Source organism: Bufo bufo, chromosome 7 (genome assembly GCF_905171765.1).
Source record: "Bufo bufo chromosome 7, aBufBuf1.1, whole genome shotgun sequence".
Classification (NCBI taxonomy): Eukaryota; Metazoa; Chordata; class Amphibia; order Anura; family Bufonidae; genus Bufo; species Bufo bufo.
This window is the reverse complement of record NC_053395.1, coordinates 148202222-148218272: the sequence shown is the minus strand read 5'-3', so window position 1 is coordinate 148218272 and position 16051 is coordinate 148202222. Positions and strand designations below refer to the sequence as shown.

At 46.2% G+C, this 16051-nt stretch overlaps 1 protein-coding gene across 1 annotated transcript in view; it reads left to right on the top strand.

Moving 5' to 3' along the window:
- Nucleotides 1-3555, top strand: part of NME9 (NME/NM23 family member 9) — a 51481-nt gene extending 47926 nt beyond the window's left edge. The window contains exon 17 of the mRNA XM_040439661.1: nt 3132-3555. Coding sequence (XP_040295595.1) covers nt 3132-3166 — 35 coding nt within the window. The 3' untranslated portion in view covers nt 3167-3555. The remainder of the gene's footprint in view (nt 1-3131) is intronic.
- The last annotated feature ends 12496 nt before the right edge of the window (nt 3556-16051 follow it).

The window sequence follows — 16051 nt, the reverse complement described above, 5'->3', positions numbered from 1 at the left end:
TTCAATGGTTCTGCAAAAACTTAATGTATTCCGTATGAATTCCGTTTCCGTATTTCTGTTTTTCCGTTCCGTTGAAAGATAGAACAAGTCCTATTATTGCCAACAAATCACGTTCCGTGGCTCCATTCAAGTCAATGGGTCCGCAAAAAAAAAACGGAACACATATGGAATGTACTCTGTATGTCTTTCATATCCGATCCGTTTTTGCGGAACCATCTATTGAAAATTTTATGCCCAGCCCAATTTTTTTAATGTAATTACTGTATACTGTATATGCCATACGGAAAAACAGAAGGGAAAAACGGAACAGAATTGGAAACACTACTGGAAAAAAACCCTGAAAAACGGCCCATAAAAAACGGCCCTGAAAAAGACATACGGTCGTGTGAACGACCCCTAAAGGGTACATTACAGTTCCTTTTGTCCACACCCAAACTTTTGTGTAATGTCTTTAGCAATACCCCTTACATGCTGCGGTAATAATAACGGCTATCACTAGAGAGGAAGGTCTGATAGATTTCTTACAGATGGAGAAACTTTCCATCCATCAGAACAGACAACAGAAACCATTATCATCTATTAGTTTTACAGAACAAACCAGTATGATAAACCAGGACAAATGGGGCTCCTGCAATTGTGGATGGATTTTTTCTGCCTTTTTGGTTCTTTGCATCTCCTTAAGAGCTCATTCATTACACTGGTCACACATGAGGCCGGGGCAGTATTTTATATTTAAAACGACCGGAAAAAGACCCAAATATTATCAAACCATTGGTATCAAATAACACCCCATGTTAAAGCATGCCCCCAAAACCTCAACTTATTTTTGTTGGGAAAGGTGGCAACCCTAACTGTATATGAATTACAACTGTGAAAGTGTGCAAGTGAAAGATATCATTACTTTCAGCTGAGTCTAGCTCTAAAAGGCATTGTGCCTGGTTTAATGCCTTATTCACATAGTCATTGTTTGGTCAATGATTTCCATCAGTAATTGTGAGCCAAAACCAGGAGTAGAGGCTACACAGAGATCTATAACTACAGTTTATGAAGCAATTATCTGAAGCCCAGACCTAGTTTTTCCAACCAGCAGCAAGGAGTTCACTCTCTGGTGCCCATTGACTCCACAGTGCTGAAGAACTCATCATCAGCTATTGAGATGATACTTGACCCAGGGAAGTTGAGGTTTTAAGATGTATACCAGTCCCTTTCTCTGTAGGCCTTAATATGGATAAATTTATACTCCTGCTTCTGTATGTTCCACCCAGTTTTGCACAGTTGGCCATTGCAAAGGTGGAGCTGATCAGCTGATGAATGAGCCAACGCTGTGGACACCAAATCATCATTCCTGGGCAGCAGATTGTTAGCTATCAGTTTCCACATGTACAGTTGTGTTCAAAATAATAGCAGTCAGACATCACTAACCTGATAAATCACTGTTTTTGGTAGAAATGATATTTCTACATGGCAAATAATTTACTAATAGGTGTAGTAGAGTAATAGAAACCCAACAGACCCGACAGTCATGACATACATGCTGCTGATTCTCTGTAATTCAATCACTTATTGAAATGGGCATGTTCAGAATAATAGCAGTGTGGAGTTCAATGAGTGAGGTCATTCATTGAAAAACAGGTGGCAATTATTGCCCTTATTTAAGGAAGTAAGGCAGCAAATGTTGTACATGCTGGTTAAGGTGCAATTCTCTCTGAAAGGCCTCATGCACACGACCGTTGTTTTGGTCTGCATCCGAGTCGCAGTTTTGGCGGCTCGGATGGGGACCCATTCACTTCAATGGGGCCGCAAAAGATGGCGGCAGCACTCCATGTGCTGTCCGCATCCGTTGCTCCGTTCCATGGTCCGCAAAAACTTGTCCGCGCTTTGCGGACAAGAATAGACAGTTATATTAAAGGCTGTCCATGCCGTTCCACAAATTGCGGAACACACACGGACGCCATCCGTGTTTTGCGGATTTGCGGACCGCAAAACACACAACAGTCGTGTGCATGAGGCCTTATTCTGAGGAAAATGGGTCTTCCAGACATTGTTCAGAAGAACAACGTACCTTAATTAAAAAGTTGATTGGAGAGGGGGAAACATATAAAGAAGTGCAGAGAATGATCGCAAATGCTTTAAAATGGCAACCAAAACCTGAAAGACATGGGAGAAAGTAAAAAACTACTATTCGAATGGATAGAAGAATAGCCAAAATGGCAAGGACTCGGCCAACAATCAGCTCCAGGAAGATCAAAGAAGGTCTAAAGTTACCTGTGAGTACTGTTACAATTAGAAGACACCTATGTGAAGCCAAGCTATCTGCAAGAAGCCCCCGCAAAGTCCCACTGTTGAAAAAAAAGACATGTGCTGAAGAGGTTACAATTTGCCAAAGAGCACATTGACTGGCCTAAAGAGACATTCTGTGGACTGATAAAAGTAAGATTGTTCTTTTTGGGTCTAGTGGCCGGAGACAGTTTGTCAGACGACCCACAAACACTGAATTCAAGCCACAGTACACTGTGAAGACAGTGAAGAATGGTGGCACAAGCACCATGATACGGGGATGTTTCTCATACTAAGGTGTTGGGCCTATTTATCGCATACCAGGGATCATGAATCCGTTTGAATACAGCAGCATACTTGAAGAGGTCATGCTGCCTTATGCTGAAGAGGAAATGTAACACAGATGTACAGCAGTTCTCAGAAACAGTGGTTATACAACTAAATATTAGTTAAGTGATTCAAAGGAAAGCAAAATCTTCAAACATTTTTCAGTTTTATATAGTGAATGTTTGAGTTTGTAAAAAAGAATACACTTTTCTTCAATTTTTTTAGAGGAACAACACATATTTGATATATTTTTCTTCATGTTTTGATTTGGAATATAATGTTTAGTGTTCCCAATGCATTTGTGTGTATGGAAATAAAAGCTATTAGAAGGATTCTGAGCTTTATTCACTTTTTTAAACACACTGCTATTATTTTGAACACAACTGTACCTAATGAGCCTGAACAGTCAGTTAAAATAAATTGCAGTCTCGGTGCAGTCGAAAGCAATGAATTTGTATTACTTAGTGTGCCAATATTTGCAGATAGCTTTTAGGTGCTAATTACAAATTTATTTATTTTATTTACAGAAAGTGAAGCAGAACCTCCTGAAGAAAACAGCTAATTAACAGCCAGTTCACTTCCATTGCGGTAGATATTGCGGTAAATAAAAGGAAACAAAATACAGTATAATAAAGAGCTGCTCATTGTTACCTTGAAATGGACACAAAAAAGGCTGAAAGACATGCAGTATTTTCTTAGGCTTCTTTCCCCTTTGCGTTTGCTGATCTGGCAGGCTGTTCCTGAACAGGCCTTTGGCCGTGTGAAACAAGTCTACTCTGATATATTTTTTTGTAGTGCTACTGATTTTATCGACAGCTGCAGTCAAAGGAACACATTACATTGTATGCAATCCTGTGGACTGGAATTCTCACTTGAAAGTTAAAGGGGTGTCCAGTGAGAAAGAAAAGTAATTTTGCAGATGGTAGCTATTATCAATATATACATTTTACTAAAGCACCTTTTAATAAACGTTTCCATGAATTTCATGACTTCTTGCCCCTTCTTCCTTAATTAGAAGTGTTGTAGTTCTAGATAGGAAACAGGCCCCACCTTCCTTCTGTGTCAAGACATCAGATCAGTGGACTAAAGGGGTTTGCTGCTCTTCCATACTGCATTCTAAGCTGCACCCCATCAGACCTGCCCCCTCAGCATTATCATCCTCTTTGGATTTGTACTGCCCTCCTATATGTGACTGTCAATTGTTGTATAAGGTGATTGCGCTGCCACAGTGGACAAATTGCATCAAATTACATCAAGAGACTTCAACAGTCTTTTTAGATACAATCAAACACCAGAGTATCCTACAGGGATAGCTTTTTCCAAAACGATCCTTCTGTGGAAGTTAGAGGTTTGCGCACATAGTGAAGTATCATGAAGATTGCGATCATTAAAAAGATTTTTTATACTCACAAAGGAAGTTTGACATCAAGCGTAAAATAAATGCATTCAGCCGCATAAAATCTGCACGACCTAGGTTTCGCCTTCTGCTTCTCCCCTGAAAAAGCAAAAGGCGAAACCTAGGTCGGGCAGATTTTATATGGCTGAATGCAATTATTTTACGCTTGATGTCATACTTCCTTTGTGAGTATAATAAATCTTTTTAATTATCACAGTCTTGGTGGTATTCGAGGAAGAAATGTGGCAGGAAAAAAATCCTGAATGATCGTGATCGGCGATCACTTAAACGTTTGGTGAAATCAAATCGAAGAAAAACAACAGTAGAACTCAGGGCTATGTCTAATAGTGAAAGTAAGAGCATTTCCACACGCACAATGCGAAGGGAATTCAAGGGATTGTGACTGAACAGCTGTGTAGCCGTAAGAAAACCACTAAGCAGTGAGGCAAGCCAGAAAAAGCTTCAGTTTGCTAGGGAGCATAAAGATTGGACTCTGGAGCAATGGAAGAAGGTCACGTTGTCTGATGAGTCAAGATTTACCCTGTTCCAGAGTGATGGGCGCATCAGAGTAAGAAGAGAGGCAGATGAAGTGATGCACCCATCATGCCTAGCACCTACTGTACAAGCCTGTGGGGGCAGTGCTATGATCTGAGGTTGCTGCAGTTGGTCAGGTCTAGGTTTAGCAACAGTATGTGCTCCAAGAATGAGGTCAACTGACTACCTGAACATACTGAATGACCAGGTTATTCCATCAATGGATTTTTTCTTCACTGATGGCACGGGCATATTCCAAGATGACAATGCCAGGATTCATCAGGCTCAAATTGTGAAAGAGTGGTTCAGGGAGCATGAGACATCATTTTCACATATGGATTGGCCACCACAGTGTCCAGCCCTTAACCCCATTGAGAATCTTTGGGATGTGCTGGAGAAGGCTTTGTGCAGCAGTCAGACTCTACCATCATCAATGCAAGATCTTTTTAATGCAACACTGGATGGAAGCAGAAGCTTATCGAAACAATGCCTCAGCGAATGCGTGCCGTAATCAAAGCTAAAGGCGGTCCAACAAAATATTTTTGGTGGCGACTTTTTTTTGGGACTGGCAGTGTATGTGACCATAGCTGCCCAACACTTGAACTGTCTCCCCACAGTATGATGTTACTGCTCCCTAGCAGTTCCTTGTATTCATATATCAAAATTCACTATAAAATCTGCTTGTGTTTCATTGCAGATATTAGTGTGGATTCAGTCATAGGACATGGTGTGCATTTGGGGTTTGTAAAAATGTAATGTACATTAGGGTGCATTCACATGACCGTATGGTCAAGGGAAAGCTCGTATGCTACATTACCCTTACAGCACAGCCCAGACAGCTCCTGTGTTTCTAGTGTGAGAAGAGAACGCTCAGCTGCTACATTACCCCTACAGCACAGCCCAGACAGCTCCTGTTTCCAGCATGAAAAGAGAAAGCTCAGCAACTGCATTAACTCTTCAGCACAGCCCAGACAGCTCCTGTGTTTCCAGTGAAAGAAAAAAAAGCTCAGATGCTACATTACCCCTACAGCACAGTCCTGACAGCTCCTGTGTTTCCAGTATGAGAAGAGAAAGCTCAGCTGCTGCAATAATCTTTCAGCAGAGCCCAGACAGCTCCAGTGTTTCCAGTGTGAGAAGGGAAAGCTCAGCTGCTACATTACTGCTTTAGCACAGCCCAGATAGTTACTGTGTTTCCAGTGTGAGAAGGGAAGGCTCAGCTGCTGCATTAACCCTACAGCACAGTCCAGATCCAGTGTGAGAAGAGAAAGCTCAGTTGCTACATTAACCCTTCAGCACAGCCCAGGCAGCTCCTGTGTTTTCAGTGTGAGAAGATAAAGCTCAAATGCTGCATTACCCCTACAGCACAGTTCTGACAGCTCCTGTGTATCCAGTGTGAGAAGAGAAAGCTCAGCTGCTGCATTACCCCTACAGCAGAGCCCAGACAGCTCCTGCGTTTCTAGTGTGAGAAGAGAAAGCTCAGCTGCTGCATTAATTCTTCAGTATAGCCCAGACAGCTCCTGTGTTTCCAGTAGGAGAAGGGAAAGCTCCGCTGCTGCATTAACCCTACAGCACAGTCCAGACAGCTTCTGTTTCCAGTGTGAGAAGGGAAAGCTCAACTGCTGCATTACCCCTACAGCACAGTCCTGACAGCTTCTGTGTTTCCAGTGTTAGTACGACGGCGGGGAGTCGGGGTAACGGGTAAAAGGGGATCAGCCTGGCCAAAAGGAGCAATAAGGGAGCAGGTCACCTCCTACCGCGTCCCTAATCCTCTCCCTGACTCCTCACCGTATGAGCGGACCCCGATGGTAGGACGACTCATACACAGGATTCCTAGAGACCCTAAGTCGCCCTGGTAATCCCTCACCAAGGAACAGGGAAAAGATGACCTGTTCATCCCAGTCAAGGAGGAACAGGAGTCCCTATCTGAGGCCCGGCTGCAAGGAGAGGGGAACACATACAGCTATTGAGATGGCAGGTAAGCGAAACCCATAACACACTTACCTGCCACAGACACACTGACTGGAACCCGTGCACAAGTGCTGGTGTCCACACCACAAACCACACAGGGACCCAGGACACCCATAGCTGCAATAAACATAAGACAGGGGAATGTCTAGCAAATATGACACCAAACACCACCAGACATGTAACACCAAATTAGACATACAAACACCCTGAACTTAACCCACTCCATACAAATAGGGACAGGAAGGGAAGGAGACACTGGGAGAACATTGATGACCACAAGGGTGGCCCTTACTGGACAGATGGTAAAAGCCTGGAACAGAGAACCACCAGCATACGCCAAGGCTGGAGGAACCCTCAGCTTCAGGCATCCAGCAGAGGCTAAATAGCCCAAGCAGCCACACACACACACAAACCCAGTGTTCACAAAACACTAGGAAGGGAGTTAACCCTTACAACACCAGACAGAGGAGGGAAGTCACTTAAAGGGGAAGTGCACACACAAGCATGCCAAACCACACGTTACCACCGGCAACAGCATGCGTGGCAACCATGTCACGGCAATCACCCAGAAGGCCAAGACACTGCCAAAGTGTGGCAACCGTGTCACAGCGTACACCATAGGCCGTGACACTCCCACCCCTGAAAGCCCCCCCCCCCAAAAAAAAAGGGGAACTAAACAGAACACCCAAAAAACAACAGGGCGGGGGGGGGGGGGGGATAACAGAATCATCATCAGTGCAAGCAGGTCTCTAAAAGACTGCTGCCAGCCCCTGGAACCACCTAGAAACCAGCCAGCCAGCCACCATACAGCTCAGAGAGACCGCACTGAATACTGAGTCCACCTCAGACCCAGTTCACACAAGGTTGCTGCGAGCAAGCATTGCCAACCAGCACACTACAGGAATGCAGCCAGCACCCAACACAAGTGACAAAACCACTGAGACATGGACAAGGGGAAGTAAGAAGATTCAGCGTCAGAGCAAGGACGTCTCTCTAAGACTGCCGCCAGCCCCTGGAGCAACACAAGAACCCTGGCACCAGCCACCAAACAGCCCAGAGAAACCGCACTGAACGCTGCATCCACCTCAGACACGGTTCACACCAGGTCACTGCCAGCATGCATCCCCAACCAGCACACAGCCAGTACACCAAAGGAATGCATCTGGCACGCAACACAAGCACCTGAACCACTGAGAAATGGACGAGGAGAAACGGAAACACCAGTGCCGGTTCACACCAACTGCAACCAACTGTCACAGGGAACCGCACTGTTAACAGCGTCTCACCTTTCACCCTCCCTCCGGAGGATAAGCATGTGCACCAGAAAATGGCAGGCGACACATGCTGGACCCTCTTCCGAAGGCTCCAAGCAAGGAGCCTTTGTGGTCATACTGCCATGGCGGGGAGTCGGGGAAACCCCCCACCGTGCGGTGTCAAAGGGTAAAAGGGGATCAGCCTGGCCAAAAGGAGCAATAAGGGAGCAGGTCACCTCCTACCGCGTCCCTAATCCTCTCCCTGACTCCTCACCGTCTGAGCGGACCCCGATGGTAGGACGACTCATACACAGGATTCCTAGAGACCCTAAGTCACCCTGGTAATCCCTCACCAAGGAGCAGGGAAGAGACGACCTGTTCATCCCAGCCATGGAGGAACAGGAGTCTCTATCTGAGGCCAGGCTGCAAGGAGAGGGGAACACATACAGTTATTGAGATTGCAGGTAAGCGAAACCCATAACACACTTACCTGCCACAGACACACTGACTGGAACCCGTGCACAAGTGCTGGTGTCCACACCAACATTAGAGGACACAGCACACACCACAAACCACACAGGGACGCAGGACACCCATAGCTGCAATAAACATAAGACAGGGGAATGTCTAGCAAACATGACACCAAACACCACCAGACATGTAACACCAAACTAGACATACAAACACCCTGAACTTAACCCACTCCATACAAATAGGGACAGGAAGGGAAGGAGACACTGGGATAACATTGATGACCACAAGGGTAGCCCTCACTGGACAGAAGGTAAAAGCCAGGAACAGAGAACCACCAGCATACACCAAGGCTGGAGGAACCCTCAGCTTCAGGCATCCAGCAGAGGCTAAATAGCCCAAGCAGACACACACACACACAAACCCAGGGTTCACAAAACACTAGGAAGGGAGTTAACCCTTCCAACACCAGACAGAGGAAGGAAGCCACTTAAAGGGGAAGTGCACACACAAGCATGCCAAACCACACGTTACCACCGGCAACAACATGCGTGGCAACCATGTCACGGCAATCACCCAGAAGGCCAAGACACTGCCACCGCATGCTCTCACAGCAACACGTTGCCGCGGGCAACCGCAAGTGTGGCAACAGTGTCACAGTGTACACCATAGGCTGTGACAGTTAGAAGAGAAAGCTAAGATGCTGCATTACCCCTATAGCATAGCACTGCCAGACCCCTGCAGTGATCGGGTGCGCACCGCTCTAGTGGCCGCCCGATCACCATAATGTACTATTACGTCAATATGCGGGAAGTCACTGACTTCCATGACGTAATAGTACGTAATGTGTCGGGAAGGGGTTAAGGGTGACTGTCTTTGATTCAGCTTTTTTGAGCTAATGTCAGGAGTGGATCCAAAAGCAATGGAGAATATAAAGGAAGGACCTGTACTTTCCTGTCTGGGTACACTTCTGGCTTTAGCTCTAAAAATGCATAAAAACTGCAGTGTTTGTAAAAAAAAGCAGTGTGTGGAGGAGCCATCCGAAGGCTAGAATGAATCACATAAGCAGTTTTGTTTTTTGTGGTAGCCAAATGCAGTTCTGAAAAGTCACCTGTCCTGAATCCTAATAAAACAGTTAAAACTCCAGGTTTCTTTGGGCTTGGCTTCACCTGTTATGCTGTCTTCTGCAGCTGCTCAGCTCCACCTCTGACCCTGTGATCCTTCCACGGTCCTCCTCCTCCGAATGCAATCTGTGTGAGTCTGACAGTTGGGTCCCACTCTGGCCACTATACTCACGCGCATTGATGCTCCAGAGGCCTGGAGATCCTGTGAGATGGCAGCAGCACTGCGCAGCAGCACTGCGCAGCAGCGTATGTCAAAATGTAATTAAAGGGTTTCTGTCACCAGATTTAACCCAATTAAGCTAGCTGACATTAGCGATGTGCTAATGTCAGCTAAACCTAACTAGCCTATTCCTACTTTTATCTATGCCCCCGTTATGCCAGAAATATAACTTTTATAATATGCTAATTAGCCTCTAGGAGCAGGCAGGGCGTTGTTCCTGCTCCTAGAGGCTCCGTTCTCCCACCTTTGTCGCCTCCCTCCAAGTCCTGATTGACAGGACCAGGCAGCGCTCGCATCTGTCTGCCAGCCCTGTGCTCAGGTGAAATATCGCGCTGTTCAGCATTCGGAGCAGGAGCGGTGAGGGAAAGACGCTCGCAGGCTTCCAGCTTCCTCACCGCGCCTGCGCAGAATACTGAGCGGCGCGAGATTTTACCAGAGCACAGGGCTGGCAGACAGATGCCAGAGCTGCCTGGCCCTGTCAATCAGGACTTGAAGGGAGGCGACAAAGGTGGGAGAACGGAGCCTCTAGGAGCAGGAACAACGCCTCCCTGCTCCTAGAGGCTAATTAGCATATTATAAAAGTTTGATTTCTGGCGTAACGGGGGCATAGAATAAAGTCGGAATAGGCTAGTTAGGTTTAGCTGACATTAGCACATCGCTAATGTCAGCTAGCTTAATAGGGTTAAATCTGGTGACAGAAACCCTACAAAGGGACCGGAGAAACAAGTGGGCCCCCTAAGGAACAGTGCCCTGCCTACAGCACAGCCCAGACAGCTTCTGTGTTTCCAGTATGAGAAGAGAAAGCTCAGCTGCTGCATTACTCATTCAGCACAGCCCAGTCAGCTCCTGTGTTTCCAGTGTGAGAAGAGAAAGCTCAAATGCTGTATTACCCTTACAGCACAGCCCAGACAGCTTCTGTGTTTCCAGTGTAAGAAGGGAAAGCTCAAATGCTGCATTACCCCTACAACACAGCCCAGACAGCTTGTCATGAAACAGTGGGTGCAAACCCACCGTGCCACGCGTCCTACCTCCTCTAAGGATGTTGTCTAAGTGAACCCCTCGTTCTTCACAGTACCCCTGATGGTCAGGGCAGGCATCATAGGTACAGGTCAGGCAGTCAGGGTCGGCAACAGGAGAGTCAAGGCAAGCAGGCAGGGATCAAACAGGTAGCGGAGTCCAGAAACACAAGCATGGGTCAGGTACGCAGGAACACAAGCAGAGAAATCAGCAACCTTTGCATGACACAAGGACCTTGACACTCAGGCATCTGGGAAGGGGGCTGAGCCACTTATATACATGCAGGAGGGCTAGGATTGGTCAGCGTGGTCACATGATCTAACCCATAAAGAACAGGAAGTTACACGGGCCGGCCCTTAAGGAAGTGCTGCAGGAAAGAAGCAGCAAGCATGCTCTGGCCAGGGCTGAAAGGAAACTGTAGAGTGGATCCTAGAACAAACAATACCTGCAAGGACAGAACCCAGGACTGCAGCAGTGAATGGGAAAGCACAGGCAGCAGATCACCGCTGAACACAGTGCCCAGGACCGCGGCACACAGCAGCCGCTGTTACATAGCTCCTGTGTTTCCTGTGTAAGAAGAGAAAGCTAAGATGCTACATTACCCCTACAGCACGGCCCAGACATCTCCTGTGTTTCCTATGTGAGAAGAGAAAGCTCAGCTGCTGCACTAACACTTCAGCACAGTCCAGAGAGCTCCTGTGTTTCCAGTGTGAGAAGAGAAAGCTCAGCTGCTGCATTAATCCGTCAGGACAGCCCAGACAGCTCCTGTGTTTCCAGTGTGAGAAGGGGAAGCTCAGGGGCTGCATTACCCCTACAGCCCAGCCCAGACAGCTCCTGTGTTTCCAGTGTGAGAAGGGAAAGCTCAGGGGCTGCATTACCCCTACACAGGGCTGCCATCAGAAAGCTAATTTTGCCGCCCCCCCCCCCTTGACTCAGCCCATTGACCACACCCTTTAACCCGCCCAATTTTGTTGGCCACCTATTAAATGATTGTTTCATGGAACATTTTACTTGACCAGTTAATTTTAGATATTCTAGATATTCTTAGTGGTCATCTGTGCCATTTTGGCCTCAAGACATTACATGGCCCCCTACACTACATTACGTTATTGACAACTGTAAGTTTTTACCTTGACTGGTGGTGGCCTAGGTGTGTTTATCAGCAGGTCTGCTCCAGTCACTGTTATGGGGGGATCTGTGGATGGCACTGTTATGGGGGATCTGTGGATGACACACTGTTATGGGGGATCTGTGGATGACACTTATGGGGGATCTGTGGATGACACTGTTATGGGGGAATCTGTGGATGGCACTGTTATGGAGGGGGATCTGTGTGTGACCACCATCACTGCTTACTGTTACAGATAGACTATCCCCTTCACCATCAATCTGTGCTTTGTTTCTGTTATTGCATTATATTTATGTTCTTCACTAGGGATGAGCGAATCGATGGATGTTTTTTTGCAACTGTCGTGTCGCAGTGCAACATTATAAACCATTATAAAAAATGTTTCGCAACTTTATCCAATAGTTACAAGACGCTCTTAAAAGGCAGGCTCTTCTAGACACACGAATCACCCATGCTATGCCCAAGTGATTCATGTCCATTGCTCTGTACATCCAACATCATTCACAGTAATACAGTAAGGACAAACACTTACAAACTGCTTTTACTGCATTTATCATTGGGAAATGTGTGAACACTGCAAAGGAACAACCTTGCAGTTTAAATTGGACTTTTTAGCGGAAATTCTATCCAAATGAACAGCACCCTTCCCGCCTCTACGTTCACATGTTGCAGAAAACAGCATAATTTTTGGACTTGTTCTTTGCAGAAAGCTGCATATGACACTAGCTTTGGTGGTCACTGGTCACTAGTGAAGAAGTTAATGGGGAAATCCCTGGTGGTGTGAGGAAGTGAAAGGGTTAATGGATACCTAATGTTCAGTAATTTACTCAACTCCTCAAGCTCCAGCTGTCTGGTGCCCCAATCACTGGTTCACTGTTTCTGAGAGTGCAGGGATCACCCATTTGGGTAGCCAGGGACAGGCATAGAGTGACTAATACTCATACAGACAGGTGTACATTCACCAACACAAGTGCACACATATACACGTACTTGCCATACCTTCCTACTTCTGTATAATAAGAGTATATAGATAGTACCACTGCACTCGTAAGTTTATATTAGCAAAGAGCTTTTATTGGTGCATATAATCACAACAAGTCCGGCCAAAAGTAGATTTATAATTGCCAGAAATACTCATTACAATTGGACATTTCGGTTGTAAGACCTTCATCAGCACAATGAGTCTTAAGCAGAAATGCAACTGGAACTGTTGATGCCTTTCTGCTTAAGACTCTGTGCTGATGAATGTCTTATGACCGAAACATCCAATTCTAATGAGTATTTCTGGCAATTACCTATCTACTTTTGTCTGGACATTTTGTGACTATATGCACCAATAAATGCTCTTTGCTATCTATATCAGGCATCCTCAAACTGCGGCCCTCCAGCTGTTGCAAAACTACAACTCCCAGCATGCCTGAACAGCCTACAGGTATCAGCCTACAGCAGGGCATTGTGGGAGTTGCAGTTTTACAACAGCTGGAGGGCCGCAGTTTGAGGATGCCTGATCTATATGATATTGTGAACGTTCAACTACCACTGGCACCATACTTTCTAAAGTGCAGGTGTCAACGTATCACTACTTCTGTATAGAAACATCAGAGAGATTCAGAGAAATGGTGTGCGAAGCGATGAACAAAAATGTTTAACCTATGCCAATCCTTCAAAATATTGCCAATTTAATGTAGCACATCTGACACATTCATTATATACCAAAACAAATATGTGCATCCATACAGACCCCAACATAAATTTAGATGACAAATTAGAAGATCCCAGACTAAGGTTGAGTGAATCGATTCTGAACTAACCCGATTCTGACCAAATTTCCCCAAAGCTTCGGATTCTAACAAACCCTTTTGAGACTAGTATGCCACGTTGAGTTTCTCAGCAGTATACAGTAGCATGCAAACGTTTAGGCACCCCTGGTCAAATTACGGTTACTGTGAACAGTTAAGCAAGTTGAAGATGAAATGATCTCCAAAAGGCATAAGGTTAAAAATGAACACACTTTTCAACATTTTAAAGAGGACCTTTCATCAGCATCAAGTATGTAAACTGAATATACATACATGGAGAGCGGCGCCCAGGGATCCCCCTGCACTTACTATTATCCCCGGGCGCCGCTCCGTTCTTCGGTTATAGGCTCCGGTAAAGTCATAGTTAGGCTCCACCCATTTGAGCCTGCCGGCGTCTCTTTTTCCTATGTTGTAGCGCTGGCCAATCGCAGCGCTCAGCTCATAGCATGGCTAAGAGCTGAGCGCTGCGATTGGCCAGCGCTACAGCATAGGAGAAGGAGACCGCGGCAGGCTCAAATAGGTGGAGCCTAACTATGACTTTACCGGAGCCTGTAACCGGAGAACGGAGCGGCGCCCGGGGATAATAGTAAGTGCAGGGGGATCCCTGGGCGCCGCTCTCCATGTATGTATATTCAGTTTACATACTTGATGCTGATGAAAGGTCCACTTTAAGCAATATCAGTGTATTATTTCGGTTTTGTACAATTTTAGAGTGAAAAATGGAAAGGACTACTTTGCAAAAATAAGGGAACCCAAGAAGAATTGAGCTCTTAGATAACTTTGACCAAGGTCTCAGACCTTAAATAGCCTGTTAGGCTTGTTCACAATCATCGTTAGGAAAGGCCAGGTGGTGCAAATTTCAAAGCTTTATAAATACCCAGACTCCTCTAACCTTGTTCCAAAAAACAGTCCCTAGTAAGGGCTCCCCTGTAACGTTCAGCGGAGTATACTGGCCAGAAAATCGAGGTCATGTGCATCCATGGAGACTTAAAAGACTATCCCACCACCCTGGAGTCTCTAACCACAGGGGCTGGCAGATGGACTCACGAAGTGGCAGTTGCCCCAAATTTACACTACGAACTTATAATAGGGAGAGACTTCCCGGGGCTTCCCGGCACTGTGGCCTGAGAGTGACTGATACCCATGAGACAGGGGTAACCCTAGCAGAGTGGCCCAGCTCAGGGGGGATACCAGAACCCTGTGAACCTGAGACCGAAGGGCCAGCGGTAGGGGTGACCGCTACTTCGGTGGAAGAGGTGGAGACAACCCCGCTAAGTGCGATGGTGGGAGACGTGGAGGACTTGCCGCCGAGTCCTGAATTGGCAGACCTCAATGTCTCCGGGGATAATTTTGGTACCGCCCAACGTCGGGACTCAACCCTATCCCACGCCTGGAAAAATGTGTTAATAGTAGATGGTGAACCACAACAACCTAGGGCAGAGTCAGTGTTTCACCGTTTTGTGGTTCATCAGGATATGTTGTATCTAGTAAACCAACTACGGGGTGAGCCTACTGAACAGTTGGTGGTCCCCAAGGCTTATCGCAAGCTTGTGTTTGATCTAGCCCACCAACATGTTCTCGGGGGTGACCTGGGGCTGCAGAAAACTCAGGATCGTATTCTACAGTGGTTTTACTGGCCCGGCATATTCAAAGAAGTGGAAGAGTTTTGTAAGTCTTGCCCGACCTGCCAGATAACTAGCCCCCAGTCACATTTCTGTAGTCCCCTAGTACTTCTCTCGATTATCAAAGTACTGTTTGGACCGCATAGCTATGGACCTCATAGGCACAGTACCAAAGTCCGCCAGAGGGCATCAACACATCTTAGTCTACTTTCACACTCGCGTTTTGGCTTTCCGTTTATGAGATCCGTTCAGGGCTCTCACAAGCGGTCCAAAACGGATCAGTTTGCATTCTAATTCATTCTGAATGGAAAAGGATCCGCTCAGAATGCATCAGTTTGCATCAGTTCAGTCTCCATTCTGCTTTGGAGACGGACCAGCGTTTTGGTGTCCGGCTGATGAAACTGAGCCAAACTGATTTATACACAATATAAGTCAATGGGGACGTTCCTCCGTGACTGCACTACTGCTGGGATATAAACAGTACTTGATTTGCGAGATAGTTCCTTTCTTACTTCACATATATATGAAAATTGGTTTACTCACACTTTGTCTGTCTCCATGTGTGGCGTCCCATACTTTTTCACCAAACATGTTTCAGAGCATAAACTTGCTCCTTCCTCAGTGGCCACTGAGGAAGGAGCAAGTTTATGCTCCGAAACATGTTTGGTGAAAAAGTATACCAGAATTTATCAATTTAAAACAACATCTACGGTGGAGCGCTCCAATAAGAATATAGTTACATCTACAGCTACCCGACTCCATTCCCGGTTTACAACACGTGGAATGCCGGCAGCGCACTGAGGAGGCGAACCCATAAACAACCTGTGGGTGAGTGGAGGAATCCGGAGAAACACGGAGACGCCGCCAGAACATGTGGGGCACTAAGTATGGATGACATCTGCAATCGGAGGTTC